Genomic DNA, 19,711 nt, shown 5'->3' with positions numbered 1-19,711 from the left:
GTTAGACAATCACACTTTAAAGTAGCAGTATTATGAGGTTGAGGTGATCAGCTAGAATGTACGCTGGAGATGCTGTTTGGTCTATCTATTTTCAAATTACCCATACTATTATGCCACCTCCAACAATTTACATTACAAAAGTACATTACATTACAAATTTTGCGTGAAGTTACACGAAACTATCTATGTTAGCCGTCCTTACTTTAGCAGTGTAAGACTATAGGGAAGACAACTAGTCATCATCGCTCACTATCAATTGTGTGGTTATTATTGTATTGATTATCACATTATTACTCCTCCACGAGCGTGTTTGACATGGACAAAGTATTCGAACTTGGGACTCATAGGTTGCGAGTTGAGCGCCTTATCCACTTGACCATGCCAGGACCCCACATATTTCGGAGGACAGATGACAAAAGCATGAGAAATTCAAAGCTTACTTTGAGTGTGAGGTAGCAAAACAAATTCCGTCAGTTCTGATTGCCAGCTCTGGGTTTAGATACCCGTAGTTGTCAGAGCACAGACAGCTCATTGTGTAGGTTTGTTCTTAATTACAAATAAACAAACAATCTAATTATCAAACTCCCGACGGGAGTCCAGACAATTCTTGGAAATTAGATTCCTCCAAATGAGCAACAACTAGCGCCACCATATTTTTTCTCAAAATTTAACATACGAACATAGCGAGTTTTAGAAACTTCTTTATGTAAGAAAACTGTGTAGGGATACCTTAGAAAGCCATTGCATGAAGAAACCCTTGAAACATAATGCGTAGGGATACCATAACATAAACAATGTTTGACCTAAACTGTTTACAGAGAATAATATTTTGAATTTTATCTAGATGAGAAAAATAAATTGAAAACATTATACACTCTACGGATTTTGACAATAAGCATCGATTTATACTTGATTAGTTCTATAAAACCTGTTTTGTTGTTTGTATAAATAATGTCAAATATAAGAATGGTTAAACAGATTGATTGAATGTTTAACTTCATTTCCAGGAAATACAAATCTTTATTAAGACGTCTTCTATTCGAATACATCAAATTTTTTTACAACTATCACTAAATACAAATAAGTGAATGATATTTAACAACTACCTATATAATGAAAGTATTTAGTACTATGCTTGTTTTTGAAACACTGCTAAATTAGGGACGGCTAGCACAGATAGCCCTCGTGCAGCTTTGCACCAAATTCAAAACAAACAATAGTACCTTTCCATGCGTAATTTGATCTAATAACGCTATTTTGTACTTGCAAACGTTTATGTTGGACTTGCGTAAACATCGCAAAATTCAGTATTATTTGATGTTTAATTTTTTTTGCCTTGGGAAATTTTAGTTTTACCTTTCATTTCCCTCCTCTTTATTGATAATAATAATAAAAGAAATATTTTACTTTACCATGCAAACCCTGAAAACATATACTTCACGTTTCTAGATGTACGTGTATTTCATGTATTTTTAATGAATCCAAATGATTTTATTTCGTCTATGTTTTGTGTCTTCCCTCAAAAATTACATTACACACGAAAAATATTTTATCAATGTCCAAAAAATTAAAAGAAATGTTATAAAAAATCATTTTCTAAAGTCTTTTTCCTTATAGCTATTTTCATATTTGATGCTTTCCTAGCAAGCTGTTGCTTTGCGATATACGTCTCAAATATGGACCAATGTCGACTGTTTCATGTTTGAAGTAGATGGTAATGGCCCTTTGTGAGTTATATTCGCCTTATTCTCCATATTTCGAGCTGCACCATTCCTGATCCTACACAGATTAACCAAAAACATCTTCCAAGAGTTGAGTGTCTTTTCGGAGCAGATCCAAAACCCGGATGTGAGACCAATAACAAGAAACATAAAGTATTTAAGCATGAAAACTGAGTAATCGGGTTTGACATCAGGGATGATACAAGGGCAGTTGTGTCTCCTTTCCCACTCGTCCCTAGAGACATGTTCATAAACATAACAGCCAATGACCGAGGTAGCGGGAACTGTGTACAAAACAGAAAATACCCCAATTCGAATCATTAGTTTCTGAAGTTTGTCTACACTGTCTCTTGCTTGCTGTCTAATCACGGTTCGTATACGAAAGAGCTCCACAAATCCGCCCAGAAGAAAAGACGTACCCAGCAGAAGATATATGCATAACGGCCCAAGAACAAACCCTCTTAAAAAATCAGTGTTTTGGTTTCCAACATAACATATCCCAGCTACTGGGTCGCCATCGATTCCATCCATAGACAAAATTAATATTGTTTTAAATGCGGGGATCGCCCATGCTGCCAAGTGAAAATAGAGCGAACAGCCAGCAATAGCCTCGTTTCCCCATTTCATTCCTGCTGCAAGTAGCCATGTGAGAGCTAGCATCACCCACCATAGAGAACTAGCCATTCCGAAGAAATAAATAAGTAGAAAGACTATTGTGCAAATAGCAGACTTTTTTGAATTTTGATAACGAATAAGAAATCCGTCGCATGCTACAGCTTCATGTCCCAACCCTATTCTAATCAAATAACCAATAGAAATCATGAGGTAACAGCCAGATAAAAATATTATTGGACGTTCTGGATAGCGAAAGCGATCTCTGTCAACCAGGAATGTCATTACAGTTAACGTCGTAGATACACAACACAGAACTGCCCATACTCCTAGCCATAGAGTCGCGAAAACATGTTCACTTTCTGTATGGAAAAGACCATGGCATGGCATAGCACAGTTAAGAACATTACCACTCTCGACTTTGTTGTAATATCTACTCTCTTCTGTCAGTGTAATCATAGGGTAACGACAACGACAGTCACAAATGGACTCATGATTCAAGCCTGGTTTATGTTTTAAGACTAATTCAGTACTTGGAAAATCATCGTCGACGTTTTGCTGTCCACTCGGGTGGTGTTTATCTCTCCAGGACTGGGATGGGTTTTGTTTGCTAGTTTCAATCCCCGTATTTTGGGCTCCAGCACCCTCACGTTCATCCATACACAAGTTTCTTGGATTTCCATACTCAGGCAGGTTTTCACAATTCATTCTCTCGGGCCACGCGAATCCATACTGTTTCATAATGGGAGCACATCCAAACCGTGCCCTCTCACAAACTGAACGACAAGCAGGAATAGAATCCTGATAATATGGCATACAGATAGGTGTGTACATGGAACAAAGGAAGAAACGCAAGTCTTCTGAACATTGGATCTCAACCAATGGCCAAAACTGGTGGACTTCTAACCCTGCTTCCTTTTGAGTTTGATGATAAAACTGGTTAGGCATAGAGGTTCTATTATAACCAATTGCTTTGCACATTGGAATAGTAATTTCTTCGCATTGATTTAGTATTTCATTAATGGGTGATGCATCCACACGCACCACCGTAATTACACTCATTAACATCCAGATTATTCCATTAATTTTTATAAGGTTCCTCACATAGGTCATTCTAATGCAGAAGGGCATACATCAACATTACTTGAGTGCTCCGTGATTATTGGTGGCTCAGCAGTATGATACGAGTACAGAATGTTTAAGTAATTTCAAAATAAATATCCACTCTTGTTAAGATGGGTGAATAAATTTTGGATACGAGACTTGGATACTTAGAAACCCACAGTAGTAATTATAGTTCTCCAGTCATAAATGCTGACATTCTTCTCCTTCCTTGTAAACGTATTTGAAGATGAATTTATGGTCAAAATCTATTGGTGATGGCCAAGTTTCTTTTCTCATGCAGTATACCTAGCAGGAAGAAAAGACATCTTAATCAGGAGGAATTTCAAGATTTAATGTTCTGTAAACAGTTTTATACTTAATACAATTTGTTCTACATGGCAAAAAACACTAAATTATCAACACTGTGTTAAAGTATTAAATATCTCCATGCGTTTTCTATTTCAAAGAAATGATTTTTGAAATTTGATGACAAGGAACCCAATTTTTAGAAAATAAAGCTTGGAGACGGCTTGAATGAGTAGTTAAAAAACAACAACTTTATTATATCTTGTTGATGTCCGTGATGATGATATATTCTTGACGAAATCTTGCACAAGTGTAATAAAGTTTCTTTCATTACTTTTTCGAGCCGTCTCCAAAAATGGTTCTTACATTCCCCCGAATAATGATCGAGGAATTTGGAATAGTCTTAAATTATTTTGACATTTTGAAAGTTAGCTTCATGGTAAATTTACGGTGTCAATCATTGAAAGAGAAGGTTCATCAACATATCTCTTGAAAGATATAATAAAACAGTGCATTCCTTACAAGTTACTGAATAAACCAAAAGTAAAAACAGTGCATTCCTTACAAGTTACTGAATAAACCAAAAGTAAAAACAGTGCATTCCTTACAAGTTACTGAATAAACCAAAAGTAAAAACAGTGCATTCCTTACAAGTTACTGAATAAACCAAAAGTAAAAACAGTGCATTCCTTACAAGTTACTGAATAAACCAAAAGTAAAAACAATGCATTCCTTACAAGTTACTTAATAAAGTAGCAGTAGAAAAGTACGTTCCCTTATTTCCAGGTATTTGGAACTTTGAAAAAATTAAACCTGAGGATTATTTCGCTCTGATTTATTGTATGTCACGAAGTCTGACAACCTAACGATTACTTGGTGGAGTAATGCGGTTTGATGGAGTAATTTAATCTGACATAAGGAGTATTATAAGTACAGTTGTGCATCCTTTCCCACGCGCCCCTGGAGATATACTTATAAACGTAACAGCGGATGACAGGAAAAGCCAACTGATAACTCAGGTTTTTCATAGTTTAAAAGTTTATTCAAAACGAGAGCCAAGGCCACACAACAAAGTATGGCTCGTTGATCCCTGTTAAAAAAATTATTTTGGGTTCAGTTAGCGAGGCCAATATTAATGTTTTTTCTATATAGATTCCAAATGTTCCACATCTGGAAGGTCCAATTTTAATTGTTGAATATCACTAAAACATTGTTAAAATGTTTTTAATACTATTTGCTGTCATTTGGAGATATAAAATGCATTATTTTTGTTCCTCGTAGGGATGTTATTTTATCATACATTATAAGCTATATCTTCGGAATAAGTGGGTTTGAGTGACGACTTAATTTTAGACCTAAGCTAACTTACTTATTTCCTCTAGGTTTTTACTCTTACTCCGTCTTAGATTATAGGACGCAAACGATTCACTACGAATAGAATACACATGTATTTAATATTGTTATGTTTTGTCCAATTGTTATTTAATATCCAATGAAAACAAAGTCATAGGATTTGGTGATCTGCAGAAGGTTTCCCAGTTTCCATTATCTAAGTTAAACACAAAATATTTACTCCATTAAAATGCTAAATCTGTTACCCTAAAAAATCTACAAAAATGCGGAGTGTAGAAGTTTATCCGAACTGTGATTTTTTTCTGAGAATAGTAGAAGTGTTCGTATTCAGATAGGTTCCACTTAGCAACCTTACAACAAAAAGGAAACTTGAGTCTTTCTCGGTCATCTCACCAACAAAACTTGTGAAAATCGCGGAGTAAACGGCATTATAGAGCTGAGGAACCAGGTATTGTATGTTTCGCAACATGTGCGACAACTGCATTGTTTCCTATGAGATTTTGAATCGAAGTATGAAAACAGCGAATTCTATATATCGCAAAGAGTTCATTCCGAATTTATAAATAAGAGTATTGAAAAGCCTTGTTAGGGAATTAGCCCACAAACAGGTGTTATAACAATTGACCAAAGAACTCGTGGCAATAATCACGCATTATCCTACCTAGTCAAAGACTTGTTTTCTGGAGGTATAGTCATAATGGCTTGTGGGGTGAAAAAAACAACACAAGGGGTGAGCTGGATGCTATTTTACTTATTGTAGAAATTCACTATTGTCTTTTAGTCTTAATGAGCTTACATGAAGTACGTTGCATTATTTCAACATTTAAATGATGATTCACTCAAAAGCTACGTTAATGTTTCCAGAAATCCCGGGGAACACCTCATATGTATTTGTTGCCAAGGCTAGGTAATTATCGCGTTCGACTCGTAATCTGAGGGTCGCAAGTTCGAATATCCGTCCCACCAAACTTGTTCGCCCTTTTAGCCGTGAGAGTATGATATTGTGTCGGTAAATCCTACTATTCGTTGGGAAGAGTAGCCCAAGAGTTAGCCTTCCATATAGTTTTTTACTGCTAAAGTAGAGACGGCTAGCGCAGATCGCCCTCCCAATCGGCAGACATCTTAACTTTTTTGGATAATTTGATGACTATTATATCTGAACAGAACATGCACATAGCTTCTCAAATAGAGATATAATTATCATCTCGGCCCTTCAAACCAGTTCGATCTAATTATAAGTCTGTATATGTTTTCTCCCGTTTAATTATCCATTTCGCAAAAGTTCATTGTGGACCACGTTACTGTCGTCGAAATAACAATAATGAATCGGTTCAATTATTATGAACTTCAATACTTCTTCTGGAATTTTACCTCACAATTAACTTTACTTGTTCATCCTTTCTCTAAATCTCAGACACGTTTTCGTAAAATTAGGTAACACCAAATAAGTACTATCTGCGAATAGTTATTTTTGATTTTAAACTGATTTATCAGAGGAAAGACTGTTAGTCACAGCACCTATTGTCAACAATTGAGCTGCTCTAATCAAATAGTGGAATTTGGGATTCGACTATCACTTGACGGGATGTGAGCCATAGACCGTCGGATCCATTTTTTTTTCCAAAATTAAAAGTGTCATTAACGGTTCTTGATAAATTCTTTAAAGCCAACCTTGTGTACAGTTACTAATGAAAATCATTTCTAAGTTGCGTGTGCAATAAAATTTTCCAATAAAGACATTTTTTATCATGTTAAACTTTTTATCTTTCATAGATCAACGGGATGATCGTGCCCTAGAGATTTGAATTTCGGAGCTGGCGAACCAAGTTCGAACCATAGGGATACCACAAAATCTTCGCCGTCCCTTTAAGCCTTGGATGCTTTATAATTGTGAGAGTCATCCCTTTATCGTGGGTGGTAAGGTACTACTGACTATCTGCCTTCTCTCTGGTCAGTAGTTAAGAATTCGAGAAGACCGCAGATAATTTACTTAGTTTTTGCCAAAAGTACAAATCGAAATAATCTTCACCAGATACAGAACATTTGTTTGGAACAGTTTTGGATGAATCAATCCATTGAAATTACGGTCTCTGCTTTAAACGTTTATTGAACGCGAGACACCAAATACTGTAATAAATAAAACCAGTTTAATTGATTTGTAAGAAACTGTAAGTAGCTTAACATCAGTGAGCTGTTTGTTACCCGCATCTCTACTAAAACGTATCTTAAAATATTCAAATAACTTATTATTAGTTTAAGATACTCTCCATTTTATTTAAAAAAACTCGATGCTTCTTAACACGATGTGAATTGCTATATTCACTATTAGTGCTATGGAAAGCGGATATATATATAACATTAACAACATACTTACGGTACATAAGACATCAGGTTGCGTATACAATTGAACATTCTTGACAAGCTATTACGATTTTATGCGAATAAGACAATGTTTTCCACACAGTTAAGGAAAGGAAACTTTCCTCTCTGGTAGCCCATCCGTTGTATTTGAGACTTAACCAACGCCGATGGTCGTGTTTGCCACCATAACAAAAATCAATGGTACCACCGTAACAACGTTCGAAATCATTCAACCTTCAATTGCTGTTGTATGCAACCAATCGGGTGTGCCGGGTGTAGCATACTTTTGTTCTAAGGGTATAACTGCCAGATTTGATGGGATATTTTCTGTTGTTGTTCTATTTTTCACGAGGTAAGCCAGAGAAGTTTACTCGGTTGAAGTAATGTTCGTTACCATAGCAACATCAAAGTATATAATTAAGCCATTAAAGTTATTCGTGTAAAATATAAAGTTTTTCTAACATTTCACTAGTGCCAAATACACAACTATGTCTAAAGAAACTACGTAGCATTACTGTGCGTCGAACAGAACTGGTCGATGAAATCACATCATATAATCAACGTGATTCGAAATCACTAGTTACGCTCATTAGCTTTAACCGTAAAAGAACTCTGAAGCCGTTATTTAAGGTGCTCTTAGCTCAAAGTAACATCAGATATGTGAAATGTAAACACACAGAGAAAATGTCATAATTAATTTTCCACACTGTAACAGACAGTTTGCGATGGTGCTGACATCTGATATTTTAAGCTGGAAATAAAAAAAATGTTTCGTTTTTCTTTTCTTTTTTCTTGCGGTGATTGTTGTTTTTTTTTATAGAAATCTAGCGTTTTAAGCCCGTAAACGTATCGCTGTCCCACTGGGGTCCGCTACAGTTGGAAACTCTCTTATAATTAGAAGTAATTTCTTTCTCTTCTTTTATCTAATGGCTATCTATAAATCACTTCAATAATCATTTTATACGTGTTTTTTGTTTGTTTCTAATAGTCGCTAAAAGCTTCTCATCTCTGTAAACAGAGCCTTTCCAGATTTGAACTTCTATAAGAAAGCAGCTTATACGACAGCACCTACGACAAACACGTGACATACTTTTGTCTTATTCGATAGAGAAACTTTATTGGAGTGCGGTTTACAGTTAACCCTAATTTACATTCATCCCATTCCATTTATCTTTTACAGGTATAGCCACGTAATGCACATTACTGATAATGTCACCAGTATATACAGAGACTTCTTGTTGGCTAAATGTTACGGTATGCCGAAAGCTAGTGACAAAATAGAAACCATCATAAAAAATCACATAAACCGCATATCCATTTTGGATTAAATATATCAGAGGCGCGTAAATTTAGCGTTTTGTCTGAATGGTTAACGTTCAATTCTATATTTCAATATAGAATTATACTGAAGCTAGTTGTTTGGTTTGACGTTTTATGGCGCAAAGCAACTATCTGCACCTATACTAAAGCTAACGTCTGAGAAACATTTATAACACTCTTCTCATATCATAGCTTCTGCCCTCGCTCTGGTTCTTTGTTTGTTTTTGAAATTTGTGCAAAGCTACACGAGGGCTATCTGCGCTAGCCGTTCCTAATTTAGCAGTGTAAGACTAGAGGGAAGGCAGCTAGTCATCATCACCCAACCCTTGGACTACTCTTTTACCAACAAATAGAAGGATTGATCGTTACATTATAACGCATAACGTAACCCTTAGATTACGAGTCGAGTGCCTTAACCACCTAGCCATGCCTGGGCCGTTCTGTTTCTAGCTGTACGAAAGTTTTAGGAAATTCACGTTTATAAAATAGGTCTTAGAAAGAAAAAGTATTTTATTTTCATAGGCGCCCCCTAATGGCATGTCTGAGAAATAACAATGCTAGAAACTGGGTTTAGATCCCAATGATAGGCAGAGCACAGATAAACCATGTTGTAGTTTTGCGCTTAATTCTAAACAAAGAAATGTTCATAGTTTTTGTTGTTGTGTTTTTCTAACGCCTCAGCATTGCTTACTTAGGGTGGTAATGGTTTTCGGTCTCGTCAATTATTTTACAGGGTGGATTACAAGTCTGGTATGGTAAAATTCTATCTTAGGACTGAGAATAGGTTTACTGAATCCGAATCTAAGTTTTATGTTTTAGAGAAACAAAATAATACGTGCACATTATTTAGCAATAAACCCTCACGAATTCTTCGCTGCAGGTTCCTTTGAAGCAAATATTACATATTGTAATAGAACAGTAAAATAATGATTACTATTATACTCTAACTGAAAACTGCACCGTAGAAGATAAATGTATTGATTTGTCAACCAGGATAAATAATGATGTAAACAAGTATTAGGTGTGTTTACAAATGCGTGTAATTATTTCATCGAAAAAAACAAAACAATTTCTATTTCAATAAACTAGATTTCTGAGTTTCAACAAACCGCTGACAAGAAGATATGTTCTGAAAAAACCCATAGGTTTAAATCACGAAAACAATCGATGAAAGATGTAAATGTTCTTAAAATTATTGATCGCGAAAGCACTGACTACATAACATGCCCACTATAGTACAGCCATTCTAACAATTACTAAATGTTATGTATTCGAAGGAATTAATCTTTAAAATGGCTAAACAGTGTAAAGGAAAATGTCCAATACAACATCAAACTTTCTCCTGACACTGGCTCAATCAGACTAAACCTAATTCTGCGATTAAAATTCCATCACTCCACGACTATATATTTTTTTTCTTCAGCTAAATCTGAAGTTCAGATCTTAAATTGAAAAATATATTGTCTTTTTAGGCTTAAAGTCCAATATTAACACTATCTAGTACTAAATGCTTAAGATTTAATTTAATTTCTAATCAATGTTACAATAATACGATACATGAATTGCATTATCACCTCTCAAGGGATTAAGGGGTTTTTCAGGATGTCCTTCGAGATGCGATATTTATATTTTAGAAATTACATTTGATCCTACGAAGTACAAGTCCAGTTTTCATGGAAGAAAAAAGACACTAATGACAATCATTTCATTCTGGGGAATCTGTTAATTCCCAGTCACATCCAGCCGTCGGTCGGTAACTGACAAAACTGTTATAAGTTTGTTAACTTGACTGGATTAAAATAGGCAGTTCTATTCTAGTGCTGAATCGTACGGATCTTCTATTCGGCTTCGTTTAATGAATCAAGCACAGGACAAGAGACGTTCCTCGTTATTCTAATTAGCATCTTTCTAGTTGGATTTACAGCTCTTTAATAAAGCTCGACCTCTTTTATGGTATCCACAAGCTTCACAGTATTAAACGTGACTCGTTCTGGCGCTGTCAAATCTTTATTTCACTTTGACTGACATATAATAGTCTTTAATAATTGACTCAGCACATCAAAGTTCTGTCGAATGACAACTATATCTATCTCTATTCATTACTGTTCCAATATATATATATATTATAAACATTTTCACTAGCTCTTCCTAATCTTTTCAGTGTGCTTTGTACGTTAAGAACTGACCATAAAAACAAATAATTGGCACCAAACTTTACGAGTGCAACTAGGATATGACGTCAAGAAAACGTCACGGGAAAGGCTAATTCAGTATTTCAATATTTCTTAAAAAGTTATTTTTAATTCTTTAAGTAAAAAAGAACATTTTTTACCTGATTGTCTGTTGTTTTTACTGTTTTTATTACGTGTATAGTTCGAATTATACGTTACTTATAAAACACGACAAACACGCATTATAATAACAAAGTCAAGAATATTAAAAGTAGAATGGAGGCTAAATGTTGCTTGATTGTTTGTTTTGAATTTCGCGTAAAGCTACACGAAGATTATCTGCGCTAGCTGTCCCTAATTTAGCAATGTAAAACTAGAGGGAAAGCAGTTAGTCATTACCACTCACCACCAACTCTTGGGCTACTCTTTTACCAACGAATAGTGGGATTGACCGTCACATTATAACGCCCCCACGGCTGAAAAGGCGAACATGTTTGTTGCGACGGGGATTCGAACTCGCGACCCTCAGATTACAAGTCGAACGTCTTAACCCACCTGGCCATGCCAAGCCCGTGACATGAGAGTAATTGATTCTATTGATTTGAAGTCCTACGTTGTTACGATTTCATTTTTAGCGTCTATTAACCATTTACTATTGTTGTAATTGTTATTAAATGAAATATTTTGTTGAAAGTTAGTAAAGGTTAGTTTGTGTAATTTCGTTCGACATTACTTATTCTGTTAAGAACAATCAATAATAATATTAAAGAATATTATTGGCATTATTATGGAATATTTTGGAACTATTACAGAATGATGTTGGTATTACAGAATACTGTTGGCACTAAAGAATATTTTGGCATTACTACGAAATATTGTTGACATTATAACGGAGTACTGTTGGCTTTATTACAGAATATTGTTGGCATTATTACGGAATACTGTTGGCTTTATTACAGAATATTGTTGGCATTATTACGGAATACTGTGGCATTATTAAGGAATATTTTGGCATCATTACAGGATGTTATTGGCATTATTATATAATATTGACAGCATTATCTATTGAAGCTTCTTTTGCTTCAGTTACTCTGTTTCGATTCATTTCGTGCCAAGGACATCCAAATCGATTAACAGCAGTTTCTTTTTGTTTCAACGGACACAAAGCTTGTTCTCACGACGCCATCCGGCACTAATCAAGTGTCCTTCTATATCCCATTAAACGTGAAACTAAAATCTGTTTCACTTCTGCTGTAATAGTTAATGCGGCAGACAATCTGGCTGAGGTGCTGTGGTCAGCGCTAAGAAACATCATTAACCCATTCTGTGGGTGCGTTATAAGAGTGACGGTTAAACCACACTATTCAGTTATAGTAGCCTACGAACTTGTGTCGACTAGCTGGTTATTCAACAAATAATAGTTTACTTATATCACAGCTTGTTCGTGGCACTGTTTTCTTTACTTTAAAACACATTCTTGTCTATGTTTTTCTTTCAGTTATTTATGTCATTTGTTTGTTTGTTTGTTTGTTTTGAATTTCTCGCAAAGCTACTCAAGGGCTATCTGCCCTAGCCATCCCTAATTTAGCAATGTAAGACTAGAGGCAGCTAGTCATCAACACCCACCGCCAACTCTTGGGCTACTCTTTTACTAACGAATAGTGGGATTGACCGTCACATTATAACGCCCCCAACGCCGGAAAGGGCGAGCATGTTTGGTGCGACGGGAATTCGAATCTGCGAACCTCGAATTACGAGTCGAATGCCTTAACCCACCTGGCCATGCCGAGCTTATGTTATTTTGTAGAATGAAACATCACCACCATTAGTGACATGCTGATGTTTGCATAGCTGCAGTAAATGAGTCTAACTTTATTTTATTTTTACTTTGTTCATTTTAAATAAAAAATGTGTATGTGTTTTTTTTTTATAGCAAAGCCACAACGGACAATTAGCCTAGCCCACCGAGGGGAATCAAACGCGTGATTTTAGCGTTGTAAATCCGTAGACTTACTGCTGTACTAGTGGGAGGCTAGATAAAAAATTGAAGATGTAGTGTATATGTACACGTCATGTTATACGGGTGGAGTAACTGCAGTGTCTACAAAAACAGGAACTGACTAGATAAATTTAGGCTGATACTGAAATAAAGTTATTTCTGTGTTCCTAAACAGATCTCAGTATTCTTGTAGTGCATTAAAAACAACCGTTTCATATCTGTCTTGAATTAGTAAAAAAACAACAACTAAACTTATTGTTCTATATATATCTTGCTCAAGAGGCGAAACGTGTGTATAAAGTAAAGAAGGGCTGGCAAGAAACGACCTTCTACACCACAGATATTTCTTTCAACCTGAACTAGGGAATGTCTAGCATCTGTAGCACATATACTGATATATGTATGATGAGCTACTCTTCATAGCTACCAACTTAAAATTGAAGACACGGGAGCCTAAAGACAGGTATAAGATCATAAGGGAATGACGTAATGGTTAAAAGATGCGTCGTAGCTGAGTATTTTCAGATTACTATTTAAATATAAGTTCGCAGTGGTAAGTTTTAGACAACTAAAAAAACAATCCTGCAAGTACTATTAAGCTAAGTATTATAAGAATACTTGGACTTATGTTCTAGTTTATCCGTTATGATCAATCATTATTATTTCCTCACTCTTCGAAAGAGGGCGCAAAGTTCTAGTTGCTCTCCAGCGTCTTAGAGGAATGAAATATCGTATTACTTACTCATTCTCTTTTTCAATTTGTCTTTGTCTAGGGTTGTTGATGAGGCGTGGAATTCCCCGAAAGTCGTATAATTCAGTGACAAGTGGGGAAACGAATAATAGACTAGGCTTCATATTGATGCATAGAACTACGAATAAACTTCCAGGGAAAGTAAAACACGTGTGAAACTCCCCCTCTCTTCCTTGGACATTTATTTATATGTATAATAAAGTCGCTTGCTTTCATTATATTATCTTCGCTGTATATTTCTGCTCGAGTACAATTTTGACTTTATTTTGGCGCTTATATAAATTTAACAAAAGTATTGTGGAACGTTTAATATCATGTACACTTTTATGTACTTTGTGATGTAATCATAAATACACAGTGTATGTGTGTGTGTATGTTTTCTTATTGCAAAGCTACATCAGGCTATCTGCTCAATCCACCGCGGGGAATTGAACCTTTCATTTTAGCGTTGTAAATATGTATTAGCGGAGAACATAAATACTGAGTAATTAGTATTTCGTAGTATAAAACACCCGTACAAAAGAACTAATACCTTGTTTGCCTGTTTTTAAATATTCGATATCTTTTAGAAGTGATACCACTGACATACAATTGCACACAATATACAGATATATTAGGAATTGTGTTTTAAGAATGTTTGTCAACTAAACCATTATATCTGCTATATTTGACATTTTATAAATAACAAATATGCCAGTGAACTTTAGTCGCTTTTCAAAATTAATTTACAATAGTGCAACTTTTGGACAGGAGAATATATTCCTTGACTGAATGAGCTATATCCAACTAATTCTAGAACACAAATACGGTCACAAACAGTAGACCACGAGATTTGCCACTCAAACCTGTTTTGAAGCTTGAACCGAACTTTGGTGTTGGTTTGTAAAATATTAAATTCCTTTCATTTCAAAGTATTTTCTTGAAATTTAGGGATTCATAACAGACAATCTGAAACCGCGAGCGACTGAAAGTTTACCGGCTTACTAAGCAAAGACTGTGAGGTGATTTTCAAAAGCTAAATTTATATCTTTGAAACTACTCAATAATCAAGCAATTTTATGAATTCAGTACACAAACTTAGGAAGGTATACATAGAGTTGATTATTTGTTTGTTTAGAATCAAGCACATCAAAATCCGGTTTTTAGCGATGTGAGTGCGCAGACATTCCGCTGTGCCACTGGGGGATGGCATAGAGTTGATAAATCTACTAAACGTTTACATAAGTTTATTGGCTTATATTTTAGGCTTAATTCAGCTACTATGACTATTTATTTTGTAACGAAAGTGCTGTGTGTCGCGAGTTGTTAGCGTGCGGGACAAGAAAACCGAAGAATTCAGAGCTCGCAACGGCTTCGCTTAAAGAACGTGCTCTGAATTTTGTGGCCGTGTGTGTGTGTGTGTGTATTATAAGAACAATGGTCATATCATACTTTGATCACACAAAAGTCGTCTAATGGATGGTAGTGGGCGCTGTCGATTAACTCCCTTCCTTCTACCTAATAAAACAAAACTAAAGCAGCTACGCATACATGGCCATTTGTGTATCTTTGCGCAAAAATTCTGAAGCAAAACAACTTGTATAACAATAAACTACGAATTGTATATGTAACTGATTTAAACACATTTTTATAAGTAATTCAATCACGTATTTTTAACTAATAACTCCTTTTTCTTCTATTGCTACTTAACGATAATTACAATGTATCTTGAACGAGCCGCCAATTTACTATGCTACATATTACGATTTCGAAAAGCCTGAAATTTTTATTTGAATTTAGAATTTAATTAAATGTAGATATATATGTATACATTTAATTCATTATATTTGCCAACAAGATCGATACTCCCAATTTTCTTTTGAACAGTACCGAGTTTTCTATCTGATCTGCAACTGAATATTTAATCGACGATTTTCGATGAGCGAATTAATTTCAAGTTGATATCGGTACAGTTCATTTAATGGGTAGCTAGTTGTCTCTTTACAGGAATGTTTTTCCACTGTATTTATCCAATGTCCTCATATAAATACTAACGTTCGAAATTAGTTCTTTGAAGTAAACGGTTTATAATATTCGGTTTGTTTTTGAATTTCGCGCAAAAATACACGAGAGCTATCTGTACTAGCCGTCCATAATTTAGCAGTGTAAGACTAGAAGGAAGGCAACTAGTCATCACTACTCACCGCCAACTCTTGGACTGCTATTTTACCAAATAATAATGGGATTGACTGTCACATTAAAACGCTCCCAAGGCTGAAAGTGCGAGCATTTTGGTACGAAGTGGATTCAAACCTCTTAGCCCTCAGATGACGAATCGAACGCCTTAACCACCTGGCCATGCCAGGCATAGATAGTGCAACGAGGATTCGAACCCGCGACCCTCGGATTACGAGTCGAATACCTTAATCACCGGGCCATGCCTGGTCTGTTGATATTCGAAATCTATAAACGTTCCTGGTCAAATATCTGTCATTTCCCGATTGATAAGCGTTAATCGTTGTTATAAGAATTTAATTTTGATGTGTTTGATTCAGATGGAGAAAATGTTATTCGCTTGAATGATCTACCTGTTAAAAAACTAATTAATTTTTATACCAGAATTTCACCCCAGTTACAGAAGAAATTACTGCTTGGAAAGATATTTTAATAGATACTAACTAGAAAAAACAACATAAATATACTTATCACCCATTTAAAGGCTTTGTCTTTGCTGATGTGGATTATTTGTTTTATCACAATATCTTAATGACGAACAATAAACTTGTTCCTGTGCAAAAACGCGATACCGGTTTATGTGCACTATGTGGTAAAGACACCAAAACAGTGAGACATTTATATTACCTGTCTCTAATGGTTCAACTCTTGTATTTGATACTATTTTCTTTATCACTCAAAAAGCAGGACCAATTAATTAGAAAAAAAGCGAATTGTTGTACAAGACCTCCTAGACGGATTACGAAACAATGAAAACTTACAATGTATGTTTTTGATTACTTTAGCTAAATATTGTTTAGCCAAAAATGTTCATTTAAATCTACTATCCTTTTATAAGGCTCAGTTAAGAAAGAAAATAAGTTTTGATTATTCGAGATATGTTATTCATAATAATATTCATGCTTTCTTTCAATTTTATTCCAAACTTGTTCCTCGTTGTTCAGAACGCTATACTATTGTATTTCCTTTGCTATGAGCTATTACGTATTGTATTAGGTGCATTTAAATGTACGTGTTTATTTGATTTTTTCTATTTGTTTCGTTTGTAAAATGTAAGATTACACGGCCTTCTCAAATGAATTTTGAAATATATATATAAAACCCTACACTTCCAATCCGCCGATCTTGGTTCCAATCTTCGTCAGACTGCGGGTGCGTATGTTGATATTACATACCTTTATTCTCCCATTAAAACCACTAGTCGAGGGCATTGATACTTGGCTTCCATATTATTAAATTTGAATATTAACTCGTACTATTTTCTCAAACAATTCCTTCACTGGTTAATAAAAACTCTCGTATGATCAACGTGTCCTTAGAAATGTATTCTCTCTGATCAGACAGTAGCTGTGCTACATCTGTCTTAAATTATTCATTTCATGATATCGGTAGTTCACAAAGTTGACAAAATATTATTCCTTTGACAACTTATGTCCTGAGGGAATAAACCAGTAAAAATTATATTATTTATTGTTATTAGCGCCATCTAATGATCAGAGTTAAAACTTTCTCTTTTATCCAATAGGCAGAATTTTTCTAAATTGTACTTTTTTCTCTTTAATAGCAACTTTAGTAGTTGTCAAAACACTTCTTGTTCAAACGTTTCTGTATAGTAACATTTAGAAAAAAAAACAACAAAACTCGAGCTATTTGATATCATCTTGACCAATTAGCAGACACAGTTAGAGCTTATCTTGTCAGCAGGCTACTTACCATGGCAATCGAGACTCGAATATATTTGCCATGCGAAATATTTAGTTTTCAAATACTTTCACTTTATATACATCCAGAAGATAATATTAAATATGACTCTGTTAAAACTTGCTACAATTTATTTCTCTAGAATTCAAAGTTAAAAAAATATAAAAACGGTTAATAAAATCTCATTTGTTGAAGTAATTCTTGATCACAAGAAACCCACTTCAAATAGAAATGTATCTGTATGGCTGGTATGGGTATTAACACTTTTATTAATAAGCAGAGAACAACGTTTCGACCTTCGTATGTCATCTTCAGGTTAACAAAGAGAGCTGACAACTGACCATTGCCGGACACACGTTTTAGGGACGAGAGTATAAACGGGCATGGAATTGTAGGGGCGTTGCAGTTGGATGTTAGGTTATTAATTAGTATAGGTATAAAGTTGTTCCTTTATATTGGTTTAATTTTGATTTTAGTTGCTGTATAAGTAGGGCTTATTTGATTTAGCGTTTGTTCATATTTGTCCGATAACAGTCAGTTACAAACTCTTTTTGTTAACCTGAAGATGACCTAGGAAGGTCAAAATGTTGTTCTTTGCTCATTAATAAAAGTGTTGATACACATACCAGCTGTTTTGAGATAAAAAAATATCATTTGTTTAACATTTAGTTCTCTGGGAGCGTGAATTATGAGTAACCAATCAAAGATGTTCTCTATAATTTTATTTTTTTGTATACTTATTAGCCAAACGGAGACTTGAAGAAAGAAATTCCTATACGTGTACACTGAAAATTTGTTTTAAAGCGCACGTACATTTTTATTCATTCTGTATATTTTTATTAATTTGACGAGAGGTAAATTAATATATATTTACAATTCCATCTATCTCTCCACTTCTATATACAGGTACTTCGCTTAAAATGTTTTTTCTTATTACTTTCTACGCATACACAAAAAAAAATGTACATTTAAGTTCAATTTACAAGATCTATATAAAAGTATAGGATCGGAGGTTTGATAAAGAACAGTTATATCCTGTATCAAAATAGAAAAGCCCAACTTGTTCGACTCGTAATCCAAGGGTCGTGAGTTCGCATCCCGGTCGCGCCAAACATGCTCGCCCTTTCAGCAGTGGGGGCGTTATAATGTAACGGTCAATCCCACTATTCGTTGGTAAAAGAGTAGCCTAAGAGTTGGCGGTGGATGGTGATGACTAGCTGCCTTCCCTCTAGTCTTAAACTGCTAAATTAGGGACGGCTAGCACAGATAGCCCTCGGTAGCTTTGCGTGATATTTAAAAAAAAAAGCTTTGCGCGAAATTAAAAAACAAACAAACAAAATAGAAAGTCGATAGACAAAACATTGGAATAAGAGCCTCGTTTTTTTGTTGTTTTTTTTTGTGGTTGAAACAGCTTGATACATTAATTGTAGAGCTGGAGAAAGAATAAGTCAAATATTAAACGTTGAATAAATAGAAAATAATGATCACACAGAGGATTGATTGTATGGAATTACGCACAAAGTTACACAATGGGCTATTTGTGCTCTGCCCACACCGTGTATCACAATCTGGTTTTTAGAGGTGTGAGTCCGCAGATATGCCTCTTTGTTATTAAGGGGACGCACAGAGAACACACTCATAATAAAATGCACCACTACAGAGAATCCAGACATGAATTTAATATAATTGTATAGAATATTTAAATAATTAATAGTCATAAGAGAAACAGCAAGTACAGCGTGATGAGATGTGAAAAACTTATATGCGGTCACCGTTTACCCAAAAAGCCTTCTTCAAAAATGAAACTACATTTCTAGCATCACCCACAAAGAGAAAGAGAAAAACTGTTGTTTTATCTAAAAGGCCTTCTTCAAAAGTGAAACTACATTTTTAGCATCACCCACAGAGAGAGAAAATAAAACGGTTGTTTTATTCAAAAGGCCTTTTTCATAACTTAAACCACATTTGTAGCATCGCTAATAAAAAACTAAAAATAACTCATGTAGTTAATGTTTGGCTAAAAGGTATTATTTAAAAGCAAAACCAGACTATCTATTCATAGATGTCCTTGGTTTTTACATGAATAACAGAATCCTGG

General features: G+C 34.9%; 1 protein-coding gene across 1 annotated transcript; it reads right to left on the bottom strand.

Moving 5' to 3' along the window:
* Positions 1-1,009: 1,009 nt before the first annotated feature.
* LOC143247385 (frizzled-5-like) lies at positions 1,010-8,071 on the bottom strand. The gene is made up of 2 exons (XM_076495378.1): positions 7,471-8,071; positions 1,010-3,743 (listed from the first exon to the last, which is right to left on the bottom strand). Exon 2 carries the CDS (start codon positions 3,462-3,464, stop codon positions 1,671-1,673), a length of 1,794 nt encoding a protein of 597 aa, XP_076351493.1. The 5' UTR covers positions 3,465-3,743; positions 7,471-8,071; the 3' UTR covers positions 1,010-1,670.
* Positions 8,072-19,711: the final 11,640 nt, after the last annotated feature.

This window comes from Tachypleus tridentatus, chromosome 3 (assembly GCF_004210375.1).
Source record: "Tachypleus tridentatus isolate NWPU-2018 chromosome 3, ASM421037v1, whole genome shotgun sequence".
In the NCBI taxonomy this organism is placed as follows: Eukaryota; Metazoa; Arthropoda; class Merostomata; order Xiphosura; family Limulidae; genus Tachypleus; species Tachypleus tridentatus.
The sequence above is the reverse complement of the archived record's forward strand: the minus strand, read 5'-3'. Positions and strand labels throughout refer to the sequence as shown.